The sequence below is a fragment of the Atractosteus spatula genome, chromosome 5, assembly GCF_055471065.1.
Source record: "Atractosteus spatula isolate fAtrSpa1 chromosome 5, fAtrSpa1.hap1, whole genome shotgun sequence".
NCBI classification, from domain to species: domain Eukaryota; kingdom Metazoa; phylum Chordata; class Actinopteri; order Semionotiformes; family Lepisosteidae; genus Atractosteus; species Atractosteus spatula.
In genome coordinates this window covers 107231-124136 of record NC_142710.1, presented here as the reverse complement: position 1 = coordinate 124136, position 16906 = coordinate 107231, and the positions used below count along the sequence as shown (strand labels likewise).

The 16906-nt window shown below is 47.7% G+C and overlaps 1 protein-coding gene across 2 annotated transcripts; it reads right to left on the bottom strand.

Moving 5' to 3' along the window:
* Nucleotides 1–824: 824 nt before the first annotated feature.
* On the bottom strand, nucleotides 825–10539 carry rem2 (RAS (RAD and GEM)-like GTP binding 2). 2 transcript variants are annotated; one of them, XM_088916858.1, is made up of 5 exons: nucleotides 10030–10539; nucleotides 7866–8208; nucleotides 5190–5263; nucleotides 4098–4275; nucleotides 825–3100 (listed from the first exon to the last, which is right to left on the bottom strand). In XM_088916858.1, exons 2-5 carry the CDS (start codon nucleotides 8200–8202, stop codon nucleotides 2811–2813), a joined length of 879 nt encoding a protein of 292 aa, XP_088772984.1. In that variant the 5' UTR covers nucleotides 8203–8208; nucleotides 10030–10539; the 3' UTR covers nucleotides 825–2810. The 2 variants fall into 2 exon arrangements, with proteins under 2 accessions (XP_088772984.1, XP_088772985.1); XM_088916859.1 differs by having other exon boundaries at nucleotides 5190–5260; nucleotides 10030–10532.
* Between the last annotated feature and the right edge of the window lie 6367 nt (nucleotides 10540–16906).

Below are 16906 nucleotides of genomic sequence, written 5' to 3'. Positions count from 1 at the left end.
CAGGGTGTCTGACAGTAACTGACATGCTTACACACTGACAGACACAGTGACTGAGTGATGTACTCAGGGTGTCTGACAGTAACTGACATACTTACACACTGACACACACAGTGACTGAGTGATGTACTCAGGGTGTCTGACAGTAACTGACATACTTACACACTGACAGACACAGTGACTGAGTGATGTACTCAGGGTGTCTGACAGTAACTGACATACTTACACACTGACAGACACAGTGACTGAGTGATGTACTCTGAGTGTCTGACAGTAACTGACATACTTACACACTGACAGACACAGTGACTGAGTGATGTACTCAGGGTGTCTGACAGTAACTGACATACTTACACACTGACAGACACAGTGACTGAGTGATGTACTCAGGGTGTCTGACAGTAACTGACATACTTACACACTGACACACACAGTGACTGAGTGATGTACTCAGGGTGTCTGACAGTAACTGACATACTTACACACTGACAGACACAGTGACTGAGTGATGTACTCTGAGTGTCTGACAGTAACTGACATACTTACACACTGACAGACACAGTGACTGAGTGATGTACTCAGGGTGTCTGACAGTAACTGACATACTTACACACTGACAGACACAGTGACTGAGTGATGTACTCAGGGTGTCTGACAGTAACTGACATACTTACACACTGACAGACACAGTGACTGAGTGATGTACTCAGGGTGTCTGACAGTAACTGACATACTTACACACTGACAGACTATTGCTATCAAACCGATGGTCTTGGTGGAAATCTTTAGATTTACAATCAATAACCTTCACAAAACACACTAGAAGAAATCTGAACAAAATCATATTTATTCTTTAACAAAGTGTGACAAGCTAGTCCCAAGTCCTGTACGATACAGTATTGTAATCATATTTACAGATATTGAAATTCAAAGTATTGAGGTGAGATGGCTTAAGAATGACATATAATTAAAATTAAATTAATCTCTTTTCCATTCCTGCAGTTTTGTCATCTGACGGTTCGAATGTGTTTCTTTCTGAGGGATTCTCTGCAATCTCCTCTCCCTCTCACTGTGTCTCCTGTCCTGTTGTACAGTATGTATTACCAAGGGCTTCTCTGTGATCTCCTCTCTCTCACTGTGTCTCCTGTCCTGTTGTGTGTGTTTATTACTGAGGGCTTCTCTGTGATCTCCTCTCTCTGTCACTGTGTCTCCTATCCTGTTGTGTGTGTGTATTACCAAGGGATTCTCTGTGCTCTCCTCTCTCTCACTGTGTCTCCTGTCCTGTTGTGTGTTTATTACTGAGGGATTCTCTGTGATCTCCTCTCTCTCTCTCACTGTGTCTCCTGTCCTGTAGTATATATTACTGAGGGCTTCTCTGTGATCTCCTCTCTCTCACTGTGTCTCCTGTCCTGTTGTGTTTATTACTGACCTCTCTTACTGTCTCCTCTAGTAATGAGATAATTTGACTGTGCACATACATTTCATGTAGAGAAGATATTATAGAATCTAGTGCTAGTGCCAATGTTAATTCTGCCTATGTCCTTATTAACAGACAATTATAAATATGATTTGTGTAATGTACAATATATGCCACTAAAATATGACAGAATAGACTGAGGTCAAAAATCAGAATAAATACTAGTCTGAATTAGATATTGCATTAATGCTTGTGTTAGTTGTGACTCTATGGTCTCAACAACAGTCAAATCACACTTCATGAAGGAGACATATCCAAAGTATATATTCATCTTTTTCTTTAATTATGTTTCTGGTGACTGTGTTAGTTGTATCTATAATGTTTATGTATTAGGGCCTATATAAATCCATCTTAATTGTGTCTCTAGGGTCCAAACTAATTTCTCTGTGCAAGGAGTGTCTCTAGGGTCTATATTAGGGTCTGTATTAAACTCTCTGTGTGAGGTGTGTCTCTAGGGTCTATATTAGGGTCTGTATTAATCTCTCTGTGTGAGGAGTGTCTCTAGGGTCTATATTAGTGTCTGTATTAATCTCTCTGTGTGAGGGGTGTCTCTAGGGTCTATATTAGTGTCTGTATTAATCTCTCTGTGTGAGGAGTGTCTCTAGGGTCTATATTAGGGTCTGTATTAATCTCTCTGTGTGAGGGGTGTCTCTAGGGTCTATATTAGGGTCTGTATTAATCTCTCTATGTGAGGAGTGTCTGTAGGGTCTATATTAGTGTCTGTATTAATCTCTCTTCATGAGGAGTGTCTCTAGGGTCTGTATTAATCTCTCTTTATAAGGAGAGTCTCTAGGGTCTATATTAGTGTCTGTATTCATCTCTCTGTGTGAGGAGTGTCTCTAGGGTCTATATTAGGGTCTGTATTAATCTCTGTGTGAGGAGTGTCTCTAGGGTCTATATAAGGATCTGTATAAATGTCTCTGTGTGAGGAGTGTCTCTAGGGTCTATATAAGGATCTGTATTAATCTCTCTGTGTGAGGAGTGTCTCTAGGGTCTATATTAGTGTCTGTATTAATCTCTCTGTGTGAGGAGTGTCTCTAGGGTCTATATTAGGGTCTGTATTAATCTCTCTATGTGAGGAGTGTCTCTAGGGTCTATATTAGTGTCTGTATTAATCTCTCTGTGTGAGGAGTGTCTCTAGGGTCTACATTAGGGTCTGTATTAATCTCTCTATGTGAGGAATGTCTCTAGGGTCTATATTAGTGTCTGTATTAATCTCTCTGTGTGAGGAGAGTCTCTAGTGTTTATTTCAGGGTTTTTATTAATCTTTGTCTTGTATAGGTTTCTATGTTCAGTGTTTCCTTATCTTCTCAGTGTCTCTCCATCCCTCTCAGTATCACAGAGAGCTAAGATCATGACAAGAACGTGACTTCTGCCGAAAGAATCGTCCTGCACTACTGGGATAACGTGGAACTAGACTGGACAGAAACCTCTTAGCCCTTGAGGTCAGACTCTCCCTTCTGACCAGCCCAAACACACCACCGACCCCCCCGCTGCCTGGTTGCCAGGTGGACCAGCCCCGTGCACAGCGGACAGCTCCCTCGAGGAGCTCGGAGGTGCAGTGATCCAGAGAAGCAGAGATCTCATAGTACTGACACTCAAACAGGAGAGCACTGGAATGAGCCTCTGAGAGAGACAGAGAGAGAGGGGTTAATACACACACACTGACTGACTGGACACTCCAGTACATTAACACTGCACTGAGAGAGAGGGGTTCATACAGACACACTGACTGGACACTCCAGTACATTAACACTGCACTGAGAGAGAGGGGTTCATACAGACACACTGACTGGACACTCCAGTACATTAACACTGCACTGAGAGAGAGGGGTTCATACAGACACACTGACTGGACACTCCAGTACATTAACACTGCACTGAGAGAGAGGGGTTCATACAGACACACTGACTGACTGGACACTCCAGTACATTAACACTGCACTGAGAGAGAGGGGTTCATACAGACACACTGACTGGACACTCCAGTACATTAACACTGCACTGAGAGAGAGGGGTTCATACAGACACACTGACTGACTGGACACTCCAGTACATTAACACTGCACTGAGAGAGAGGGGTTAATACAGACACACTGACTGGACACTAACACTGCACGAGCCTGGAGAGTCTCACACTGCTCTGTCAGTGTCAGTGGAGTCTGATTATAATCTCAGTTAATCACTAATCAAGATCACAGTCCAGTCAGTCCAGTCCAGCCTGGAGAGTCTCACACTGCTCTGTCAGTGTCAGTGGAGTCTGATTACAGTCTCAGTTAATGACTAATCAAGATCACAGTCCAGTCAGTACATTACCCTAACCTGCACAGATCAGGGGGAGGAGAGAGAAACTGTACCCCAGACTGTACCCCAACCTGCACAGATCAGGAGGAGAGAAAAACTGTATCCCAGACTGCACCCCAACCTGCACACCAGGGGAGCAGAGAGAAACTGTACCCCAGACTGTACCCCAACCTGCACAGATCAGGAGGAGAGAGAAACTGTACCTCATCTCAATGAAGGGGAGTTGTCAGGGAGACCAGCCTGTACAGCAGAGTGTCCATTTAGACATACTGTATAAAGAAATTTCATTGCATGAAGCCACAACACAAAGCTGGCTCACCCTCTGCGCTGACCTCCCGTGACCTCACCAGGTCAGTCTTGTTCCCCACGAGGATGATGGGGGTTTGGGGGTGACTCTCGCGCAGTTGGAGGCGGAGTTGTGCTGCACGATGGAAACTGCGCCTGTCTGTCACTGAGAACACCAGCAAACACACTTCACAGTTCAGCAGAGACAGGTCCTGTTGGAGAGAGAGGGGTTAATACAGACACACTGACTGACTGGACACTCCAGTACATTAACACTGCACTGAGAGAGAGGGGTTCATACAGACACACTGACTGACTGGACACTCCAGTACGTTAACACTGCACTGAGAGAGAGGGGTTCATACAGACACACTGACTGACTGGACACTCCAGCACATTAACACTGCACTGAGAGAGAGGGGCTCATACAGACACACTGACTGACTGGACACTCCAGTACATTAACACTGCACTGAGAGAGAGGGGTTCATACAGACACACTGACTGGACACTCCAGTACATTAACACTGCACTGAGAGAGAGGGGTTCATACAGACACACTGACTGACTGGACACTGCAGTACATGAACACTGCACTGAGAGAGAGGGGTTCATACAGACACACTGACTGACTGGACACTCCAGCACATTAACACTGCACTGAGAGAGAGGGGCTCATACAGACACACTGACTGACTGGACACTCCAGTACATTAACACTGCACTGAGAGAGAGGGGTTAATACAGACACACTGACTGGACACTCCAGTACATTAACACTGCACTGAGAGAGAGGGGTTCATACAGACACACTGACTGACTGGACACTCCAGTACATTAACACTGCACTGAGAGAGAGGGGTTCATACAGACACACTGACTGGACACTCCAGTACATTAACACTGCACTGAGAGAGAGGGGTTAATACAGACACACTGACTGGACACTCCAGTACATTAACACTGCACTGAGAGAGAGGGGTTAATACAGACACACTGACTGACTGGACACTCCAGTACATTAACACTGCACTGAGAGAGAGGGGTTAATACAGACACACAGACTGATACATAAAAAACAGAACCAACTAAACACACAATCTCAGAGATAGAGACGGAGATCCACCTGTTTCCAGTTGTCGTATATAATGACGGTTACCTCCTCTTCATCCACTATCACTGTCCTCACATATCCATCTTCTGGAATAGAGTCACATCAGCCTTTAATTCCTTGGTATAGATTATAATCAGTAGTTGTTTAATGCTTTAGAATTATAATTTCAAATAAAAATATGGTCAATGTACATTCAGTCCAGTCTGTAATGTCTCACACTGCTCTGTCAGTGTCAGTGGAGTCTGATTATAATCTCAGTTAATCACTAATCAAGATCACAGTCCAGTCAGTCCAGTCCAGTCTGGAGTGTCTCACACTGCTCTGTCAGTGTCAGTGGAGTCTGATTATAATCTCAGTTAATCACTAATCAAGATCACAGTCCAGTCAGTCCAGTCTAGCCTGGAGTGTCTCACACTGCTCTGTCAGTGTCAGTGGAGTCTGATTATAATCTCAGTTAATCACTAATCAAGATCACAGTCCAGTCAGTCCAGTCCAGCCTGGAGAGTCTCACACTGCTCTGTCAGTGTCAGTGGAGTCTGATTATAATCTCAATTAATCACTAATCAAGATCACAGTCCAGTCAGTCCAGTCCAGCCTGGAGTGTCTCACACTGCTCTGTCAGTGTCAGTGGAGTCTGATTATAATCTCAGTTAATCACTAATCAAGATCACAGTCCAGTCAGTCCAGTCCAGCCTGGAGAGTCTCACACTGCTCTGTCAGTGTCAGTGGAGTCTGATTATAATCTCAGTTAATCATTAATCAAGATCACAGTCCAGTCAGTCCAGTCCAGCCTGGAGAGTCTCACACTGCTCTGTCAGTGTCAATGAGTCTGATTATAATCTCAGTTAATCACTAATCAAGATCACAGTCCAGTCAGTCCAGTCCAGCCTGGAGAGTCTCACACTGCTCTGTCAGTGTCAGTGGAGTCTGATTATAATCTCAGTTAATCACTAATCAAGATCACAGTCCAGTCAGTCCAGTCCAGCCTGGAGAGTCTCACACTGCTCTGTCAGTGTCAGTGGAGTCTGATTATAATCTCAGTTAATCACTAATCAAGATCACAGTCCAGTCAGTCCAGTCCAGCCTGGAGAGTCTCACACTGCTCTGTCAGTGTCAGTGGAGTCTGATTATAATCTCAGTTAATCACTAATCAAGATCACAGTCCAGTCAGTCCAGTCCAGCCTGGAGTGTCTCACACTGCTCTGTCAGTGTCAGTGGAGTCTGATTATAATCTCAGTTAATCACTAATCAAGATCACAGTCCAGTCAGTCCAGTCCAGCCTGGAGTGTCTCACACTGCTCTGTCAGTGTCAGTGGAGTCTGATTATAATCTCAGTTAATCATTAATCAAGATCACAGTCCAGTCAGTCCAGTCCAGCCTGGAGTGTCTCACACTGCTCTGTCAGTGTCAATGAGTCTGATTATAATCTCAGTTAATCACTAATCAAGATCACAGTCCAGTCAGTCCAGTCCAGCCTGGAGAGTCTCACACTGCTCTGTCAGTGTCAGTGGAGTCTGATTATAATCTCAGTTAATCACTAATCAAGATCACAGTCCAGTCAGTCCAGTCCAGCCTGGAGAGTCTCACACTGCTCTGTCAGTGTCAGTGGAGTCTGATTATAATCTCAGTTAATCACTAATCAAGATCACAGTCCAGTCAGTCCAGTCCAGCCTGGAGAGTCTCACACTGCTCTGTCAGTGTCAGTGGAGTCTGATTATAATCTCAGTTAATCACTAATCAAGATCACAGTCCAGTCAGTCCAGTCCAGCCTGGAGTGTCTCACACTGCTCTGTCAGTGTCAGTGGAGTCTGATTATAATCTCAGTTAATCACTAATCAAGATCACAGTCCAGTCAGTCCAGTCCAGCCTGGAGTGTCTCACACTGCTCTGTCAGTGTCAGTGGAGTCTGATTATAATCTCAGTTAATCATTAATCAAGATCACAGTCCAGTCAGTCCAGTCCAGCCTGGAGTGTCTCACACTGCTCTGTCAGTGTCAATGAGTCTGATTATAATCTCAGTTAATCACTAATCAAGATCACAGTCCAGTCAGTCCAGTCCAGCCTGGAGAGTCTCACACTGCTCTGTCAGTGTCAGTGGAGTCTGATTATAATCTCAGTTAATCACTAATCAAGATCACAGTCCAGTCAGTCCAGTCCAGCCTGGAGAGTCTCACACTGCTCTGTCAGTGTCAGTGGAGTCTGATTATAATCTCAGTTAATCACTAATCAAGATCACAGTCCAGTCAGTCCAGTCCAGCCTGGAGAGTCTCACACTGCTCTGTCAGTGTCAGTGGAGTCTGATTATAATCTCAGTTAATCACTAATCAAGATCACAGTCCAGTCAGTCCAGTCCAGCCTGGAGAGTCTCACACTGCTCTGTCAGTGTCAGTGGAGTCTGATTATAATCTCAGTTAATCACTGATCAAGATCACAGTCCAGTCAGTCCAGTCCAGCCTGGAGTGTCTCACACTGCTCTGTCAGTGTCAGTGGAGTCTGATTATAATCTCAGTTAATCACTAATCAAGATCACAGTCCAGTCAGTCCAGTCCAGCCTGGAGTGTCTCACACTGCTCTGTCAGTGTCAGTGGAGTCTGATTATAATCTCAGTTAATCACTAATCAAGATCACAGTCCAGTCAGTCCAGTCCAGCCTGGAGAGTCTCACACTGCTCTGTCAGTGTTAATTTACCAACAACATTGTCGGAGTCGACGGATGCAGTTCTGTCGTTTATCCCAGAGAGGGCGCTGGCGAGCGAGGACTTCCCCACCCCGTTCTGCCCCAGGAGCGCGATCCGAACTGGTCCGTCTTCATCCCTGTCGGGGGGGCAGCCTGTCTCCCCCGCGTCCTTGTCTCCGCCCTCTGCCTCTTCAGAGGCGGGGCCGAAGCTGATTGGCGGAGGGCTCGGCCCGGCGAGGCCGGACGTCCAGTCGCCGTCCTCGGACACGGCCTCCTCCCTCCTGAGCTGGTGCTTGATGGGCAGGGGAGTGCTGCCTCTGCGATGGGGGGGGGCGCTGGAGAGAGTCATGTTGCGCTGACGGGGGGGAGAGGAGAGGAGCTGATTAAGAGCAGGTCATTAATTAGCGACAGCCTGGGCCGCCTGTGTGTGGAGGAGGGCAGCTCAGCCCGGCCTCCTGCGTGGCCGCGTCGCTCTCCAGATCCTGTGAGCAGGGAGAGAGGTACCCCAGTCCCCCACACCGCATCTGCCAGGCACTACAGAACCGGGTCAGCCTGGGGATCTGAATACTGACACCAGACACCTGGTCCAGAACCGGGTCAGGCGCCGGTCCACACAGCTTGTCAGCCTGGGGATCTGAATACTGACCAGACACCTGGTCCAGAACCGGGTCAGGCGCCGGTCCACACAGCTTGTCAGCCTGGGGATCTGAATACTGACCAGACACCTGGTCCAGAACCGGGTCAGGCGCCGGTCCACACAGCTTGTCAGGCTGGGGATCTGAATACTGACCAGACACCTGGTCCAGAACCGGGTCAGGCGCCGGTCCACACAGCTTGTCAGCCTGGGGATCTGAATACTGACCAGACACCTGGTCCAGAACCGGGGACACAGGGGTACAGGGGTACAGGGACAGGGGGACACGGGTAAGGAGGTACAGGGGTACAGGCAGATACACACCACTCACACAGATACACTCCCTCACACACCACACACACACACCACACACACAGATACACAGACTCACAGACAGATACACACCACACACACACACAGATACAGATACACACCCTTACACACCACACACACAGATACACTCCCTCACACACCACACACACAGACACACAGACAGATACACACCACACACACACAAACACACACACACAGATACACACCCTCACACACCACACACACAGATACACAGACTCACAGACAGATACACACCACACACACACAGATACACTCCCTCACACACCACACACACACACAGACACACACACACACACACACACACACACACACACAGACTCACAGACAGATACACACCTCACACACAGGGACTGACACACACACCTCCACACACACAGATACACACACAGGCACTGACATACACACACCTCACACACACAGGCAGTGACATACAGTACACACACCTCACACACACAGGAACTGACACACAAAGATACATACACCTCCACAAAGACACATGAATGCACATACACAAAACCACAAACTCTCTCACACACACACAGATACACACACAGGCACTGACACACACACACAGATACACACACACCTCCACACACAGGCACTGACGCAGAACCACAAACTCACACACAGACACACACACAGGCACTGACACACACACAGAACCACAAACTCACACACCGATACACACAGGCACTGACACACACTTTCACAGAGGCACATGCATGCACACACACAGAACCACAGACTCACTCTCACACTCACACACACACACACTTTCACAGAGGCACATGCATGCACACACGCAGAACCACGAACACACACACACACACAGCCGCTCGCACTGAGGTGCGTGCACATACACATGCAAATAAACACACACACACACTCACCCACATGCACATCGCCACACAAGCACACACAGACACACACACATGCTGTACAGACACACAAGTACACACAGACACACAGATTCACGGGGCGGGCGAGTCAGGAGGGTGGCCGCTAACCCACACCAACACACAGAGAACGTGCAGGCTCCACACAGAGGGTTCCCCAGGTTGGACTCGGACCCAGAGCTCCCTGCTGCTCCTCCCGTACGACAGCCGCACCTTCTCGCCAGAGGCGACCTGCTGCGACATTCCGTGACCGTTACACGCCCCCTGCCCCGCGGGGTACCGCCCCACTCACCGCTCCGGGCCGCGCTGGACCACGCACCACCGCCGGCTCCGCCCTCGGTCCACGCGTGGGTGTCCGCCCGCGGCTCTCCCGGCGTGCCCGAGCGCGTGAACACCACTGCTCGCCCGGGGGCGGGAGCGCGAGAGTCCCGGTGGTTTTTTCCCACACCTATGCGCCGGACCGACCCGTGCGCGCGTGTAAACCTGCAGCCCCCTGTTTGCGCCTGTTTGCGTGAGCGCAGGTGTCTGTGCGTGGGCTCTAGTGGGTGTCTGTCTGTGCGTGTCCTCAGGTGTCCGTGTCTGTGAGCGCCGGTGTCTCTGGTCTGTTGTCCGCGCGTGTGGTCGCGGGTGTCTGGGCTGCTGTCCGCGCGTGTGGTCGCGGGTGTCTGTCGGTGCGTGGAAGCCCGGGTGTCTGTAGTAACGCGCTTCCCTGCCGCTGACGACTGAGCCGAGCCGCGCGGGCTGGCGGGAGACACCTGTACTCCCCTCTCTCTCTCTCTCTCTCCTCCCGCCCCCTCTCCCCCCGCCTCTGTCCCGCGACCGCGCACACGCGCGCGCGTGTGTGGCAGCACGCCTCGCACGATGACTCACGCACTGCGGGCGCCCGCGCGCTCGGCTCGGCTCGGCTCGGCTCGGCCCGGACAGGACCCGCGGCGGCCCGGGCGGACACGAGTGCGGTCGCGCGGAGAAGCGCACGGCGGCCAAGTCAAAGACGGTCACCTGCAATTCCCCAGGGCGGCCAGCAGGCGGCAGCACAGGACAGCGAGCGGCGTTTAAAACGCCTATGGGGAGAAACTGTGTGTATACTGCTGTCAGCTCTTGTGTGTGTGTCTGTGTGTGTGTATACTGCTGTCAGCTCTTGTGTGTGTGTCTCTGTGTGTGTATACTGCTGTCAGCTCTTGTGTGTGTGTCTGTGTGTGTGTATACTGCTGTCAGCTCTTGTGTGTGTCTCTGTGTGTGTATACTGCTGTCAGCTCTTGTGTGTGTGTCTGTGTGTGTGTATACTGCTGTCAGCTCTTGTGTGTGTGTCTGTGTGTGTGTATACTGCTGTCAGCCCTTGTGTGTGTGTCTCTGTGTGTGTATACTGCTGTCAGCTCTTGTGTGTGTGTCTGTGTGTGTATACTGCTGTCAGCTCTTGTGTGTGTGTCTCTGTGTGTGTATACTGCTGTCAGCTCTTGTTTGTGTGTCTGTGTGTGTGTATACTGCTGTCAGCTCTTGTGTGTGTGTCTCTGTGTGTGTATACTGCTGTCAGCTCTTGTTTGTGTGTCTGTGTGTGTGTATACTGCTGTCAGCTCTCTTGTGTGTGTGTGTGTCTGTGTGTGTATACTGCTGTCAGCTCGTGTGTCTGTGTTTGTGTGTATACTGCTGACAGCTCTCATGTGTCTGTGTATACTGCTGTCAGCTCTTGTGTGTGTGCCTGTGTGTGTGTATACTGTTGTCATCTCTTGTTTGTGTGTCTGTGTGTGTGTATACTGCTGTCAGCTCTTGTGTGTGTGTCTGTGTGTGCGTATACTGCTGTCAGCTCTTGTGTGTGTGTGTCTGTGTGTGTATACTGCTGTCTGCTCTTGTGTGTGTCTGTGTGTGTGTATACTGCTGTCAGCTCTTGTGTGTGTCTATGTGTGTGTATACTGCTGTCAGCTCTTGTGTGTGTCTGTGTGTGTATACTGCTGCAGATCTTGTGTGTGTGTCTGTGTGTGTGTATACTGCTATCAGCTCTTGTGTGTGTATACTGCTGTCAGCTCTTGTGTGTGTGTCTGTGTGTGTATACTGCTGTCAGCTCTCGTGTGTGTGTGTATACTGCTGTCAGCTCTTGTGTGTGTCTGTGTGTATACTGCTGTCAGCTCTTGTGTGTCTGTGTGTGTGTATACTGCTGTCAGCTCTTGTGTGTGTCTGTGTGTATACTGCTGTTAGCTCTTGTGTGTCTGTGTGTGTGTATACTGCTGTCAGCTCTTGTGTGTGTCTGTGTGTGTGTATAATGCTGTCAGCTCTTGTGTGTGTGTGTCTGTGTGTGTGTATACTGCTGTCAGCTCTTGTGTGCGTCTGTGTGTGTGTATAATGCTGTCAGCTCTTGTGTGTGTGTCTGTGTGTGTGTATACTGTTGTCAGCTCTTGTGTGTGTCAGTGTGTGTATACTGCTGTCAGCTCTTGTGTGTCTCTGTGTGTGTGTATAATGCTGTCAGCTCTTGTGTGTCTCTGTGTGTGTGTATAATGCTGTCAGCTCTTGTGTGTGTGTGTCTGTGTGTGTGTATACTGCTGTCAGCTCTTGTGTGTGTCAGTGTGTGTATACTGCTGTCAGCTCTTGTGTGTCTCTGTGTGTGTGTATAATGCTGTCAGCTCTTGTGTGTCTCTGTGTGTGTGTATAATGCTGTCAGCTCTTGTGTGTGTGTCTGTGTATACTGCTGTCAGCTCTTGTGTGTGTCTGTATACTGCTGTTAGCTCTTCTGTGTGTCTGTGTGTGTGTATACTGCTGTCAGCTCTCTTGTGTGTGTGTGTATACTGCTGACAGCTCTCGTGTGTCTGTCTGTGTGTGTATACTGCTGTCAGCTCGTGTGTGTGTCTGTGTGTGTGTATACTGCTGTCAGCTCTCGTGTGTGTGTCTGTGTGTGTATACTGCTGTCAGCTCTTGTGTGTGTGTATATTGCTGTCAGCTCTTGTGTGTCTCTGTGTGTGTGTATACTGCTGTCAGCTCTTGTGTGTGTCTGTGTGTATACTGCTGTCAGCTCTTGTGTGTCTGTGTGTGTGTATATACTGCTGTCAGCTCTTGTGTGTATGTCTGTGTGTGTATACTTTTGTCAGCTCTCGTGTGTGTCTGTGTGTGTGTCTGTGTGTGTATATACTGCTGTCAGCTCTTGTGTGTGTGTCTGTGTGTGTATACTTTTGTCAGCTCTCGTGTGTGTCTGTGTGTGTGTGTATAATGCTGTCAGCTCTTGTGTGTGTCTGTGTGTATACTGCTGTCAGCTCTTGTGTGTCTGTGTGTGTGTATACTGCTGTCAGCTCTTGTGTGTCTGTCGGTGTGTGTATACTGCTGTCAGCTCTTGTGTGTCTGTGTGTGTGTATACTGCTGTCAGCTCTTGTGTGTGTGTCTGTGTGTGTGTATACTGCTGTCAGCTCTTGTGTGTGTCTGTGTGTGTGTATACTGCTCTCAGCTCTCGTGTGTGTCTGTGTGTCTATGTGAGTTTACATCTAACTGTGTAAGTGTGTGTCTCTGTGTGTGTCTGAATGTGTTTTTCTAACTGTGCGAGTCTATACGTGTGTTTGTGTGTGTAACATTGTGTGCTCTGTAGTTTACTCTCTATAGCTCGGACTGACAATGGCCTGAGAGCTCTGAACTACAGGGCCTTTATGACCATAAGCCCCCCATTGTACCCTGCTGGAGAGCGGAGTGAGGTCACTCTGAACTGCATTCACCTACAGAGAGCTGGGTCAAACAGCACTGCATATCTCTGGAAGACTGAAGAGAAAGGGCTGGATTAGTACTGCACTGAGAGAGAGGGGTTCATACAGACACACTGACTGACTGGACACTCCAGTACATTAACACTGCACTGAGAGAGAGGGGTTCATACAGACACACTGACTGACTGGACACTCCAGTACATTAACACTGCACTGAGAGAGAGGGGTTCATACAGACACACTGACTGGACACTCCAGTACATTAACACTGCACTGTGAGAGAGGGGTTCATACAGACACTCTGACTGACTGGACACTCCAGTACATTAACACTGCACTGAGAGAGAGGGGTTCATACAGACACACTGACTGACTGGACACTCCAGTACATTAACACTGCACTGAGAGAGAGGGGTTAATACAGACACACTGACTGGACACTCCAGTACATTAACACTGCACTGAGAGAGAGGGGTTCATACAGACACACTGACTGGACACTCCAGTACATTAACACTGCACTGAGAGAGAGGGGTTCATACAGACACACTGACTGGACACTCCAGTACATTAACACTGCACTGAGAGAGAGGGGTTCATACAGACACACTGACTGACTGGACACTCCAGTACATTAACACTGCACTGAGAGAGAGGGGTTCATACAGACACACTGACTGGACACTCCAGCACATTAACACTGCACTGAGAGAGAGGGGTTAATACAGACACACTGACTGGACACTCCAGTACATTAACACTGCACTGAGAGAGAGGGGTTCATACAGACACACTGACTGACTGGACACTCCAGTACATTAACACTGCACTGAGAGAGAGGGGTTCATACAGACACACTGACTGGACACTCCAGTACATTAACACTGCACTGAGAGAGAGGGGTTCATACAGACACACTGACTGGACACTCCAGTACATTAACACTGCACTGAGAGAGAGGGGTTAATACAGACACACTGACTGGACACTCCAGTACATTAACACTGCACTGAGAGAGAGGGGTTCATACAGACACACTGACTGGACACTCCAGTACATTGAGGGTACATGGATGAGTGTTGATAAACACATGAAGGACACACATGTCCGTTCTTTTTTGAATGAAATGTTTTTATTTTTGTTTATGAAAACACTATAACAACAGAAGGAACAACAGCCGATCTAACAGCTACGAAAGCACACAACGTCAGGCAGTGCGGTGACCGGGGACTGCGCTGGGGCAGGTGGGGCTTCTGTCAGAGGTAGTAGTTGTGGGGTTCTGCTTCGTGGCTGCGCTTTTGGGGCTCTGCGAGTCTTTGCCGTGTCCTGGAGAGGTCTGGATGAGCGACGTGGCCGCGATTTGAGATTTGAGTGGATTTGAGAACTGGTCTTCCTCTCTCCTCTCCCTGGACATTCAGGAGTGGTTTTACGGACGTGTGTAAACATCACGAGGATCGTGATATCAGCTGTGTATGGTTTTCACAGTAATAAGTGACAGCATCAGAATATCCTGATACGGGAAATGTCGTGATGTGACATTAATTTTGTGACAATTTCAGAGTACCATGATACAGGCTCTGTCCTGATGTCACAGTCATGTCACAACAAAATCAGAATATCATGATACTGGCAATGACAGTAAGATCACAACAACATCAGAATGTCATGATACCAGCTCTGTCCTGATGTCACAGTCATGTCACAACAACATCAGAATATCATGACACCAGCTCTGTCCTGATGTGACAGTAAAATCACAACAGCATCAGAATGTCATGATACCAGCTCTGTCCTGATGTGACAGTAAAATCACAACATCAGAATATCATGACACCAGCTCTGTCCTGATGTGACAGTAAAATCACAACAGCATCAGAATGTCATGATACCAGCTCTGTCCTGATGTGACAGTAAAATCACAACATCATCAGAATGTCATGATACCAGCTCTCTCCTGATGTCACAGTCATGTCACAACAGCATCAGAATATCGTGATACCAGCTCTGTCCTGATGTGACAGTAAAATCATAACATCAGAATATCATGACACCAGCTCTGTCCTGATGTGACAGTAATATCACAACAACATCAGAATATCGTGATACCAGCTCTGTCCTGATGTCACAGTAATACCACAACAACATCAGAATATCGTGATACCAGCTCTGTCCTGATGTGACAGTAATATCACAACATCAGAATACCTTGTCAAAAACCAAATATTGTGAGACAGAATTGGTCCTGATGCAAATGCAATTTTAAGACAATATCAGTATACTGTCATATCAGCTGTGTATAGTTTTAACAGTGACATCAAGACGTCAGAATATCATGATACTGGCAATGTCCTGATGTGACATTAAAATCACAACATCAGAATATCGTGATACCAGCTCTCTCCTGATGTCACAGTCATATCACAACAACATCAGAATATCATGACACCAGCTCTGTCCTGATGTGACAGTAATATCACAACACCATCAGAATATCGTAATACCAGCTCTCTCCTGATGTCACAGTCATGTCACAACAGTATCAGAGTATCGTGATACCAGCTCTCTCCTGATGTCACAGTCATGTCACAACAGTATCAGAGTATCGTGATACCAGCTCTCTCCTGATGTCACAGTCATGTCACAACAGTATCAGAGTATCGTGATACCAGCTCTCTCCTGATGTGACAGTAATATCACAACAACATCAGAATATCGTGATACCAGCTCTGTCCTGATATGACAGTAATACCACAACAGTATCAGAGTATCATGACACCAGCTCTCTCCTGATGTCACAGTCATGTCACAACAGCATCAGAGTATCATGACACCAGCACTGTCCTGATGTGACAGTAATATCACAACAGTATCAGAATATTATGATAGCAGCTCTGTCCTGATGTCACAGTAAAATCACAACAGCATCAGAATATCGTGATACCAGCTCTCTCCTGATGTGACAGTAAAATCACAACAACATCAGAATATCGCGATACCAGCTCTCTCCTGATGTGACAGTAAAATCACAACAACATCAGAATATCGCGATACCAGCTCTCTCCTGATGTCACAGTCATGTCACAACAACATCAGAATATCATGACACCAGCTCTCTCCTGATGTGACAGTAAAATCACAACAGCATGACTGTAAAATCACAACAGCATGACTGTGATACCAGCTCTCTCCTAATGTCACAGTCATGTCACAACAGTATCAGAGTATCGTGACACCAGCTCTGTCCTGATGTGACAGTAAAATCACAACAACATCAGAATATCGCGATACCAGCTCTCTCCTGATGTCACAGTCATGTCACAACAGCATCAGAATATCATGACACCAGCTCTGTCTTGATGTGACAGTAATATCTATAATACCGTGGTAGAGAATTCGTCCTGATGTAACTGCAATGTCAAGACAATATCAGAATATCGTGATATCAGCTGTGTCTAGTTTTCTCAGTCATGTCAAGACACCATCAGGATACGGCGA

Excerpts from the sequence above, each read along its gene's own strand:
- rem2 (XM_088916858.1), bottom strand. The coding sequence starts at position 8,202 with ATGACTCTCTCCAGCGCCCCCCCCCATCGCAGAGGCAGCACTCCCCTG. Across the intron at positions 4,276-5,189 it reads TATACGACAACTGGAAACAG|GACCTGTCTCTGCTGAACTG; the intron begins GTGGATCTCCGT and ends TCTCTCCAACAG. Across the intron at positions 3,101-4,097 it reads ACGGGAGGTCAGCGCAGAGG|AGGCTCATTCCAGTGCTCTC; the intron begins GTGAGCCAGCTT and ends TGTCTCTCTCAG.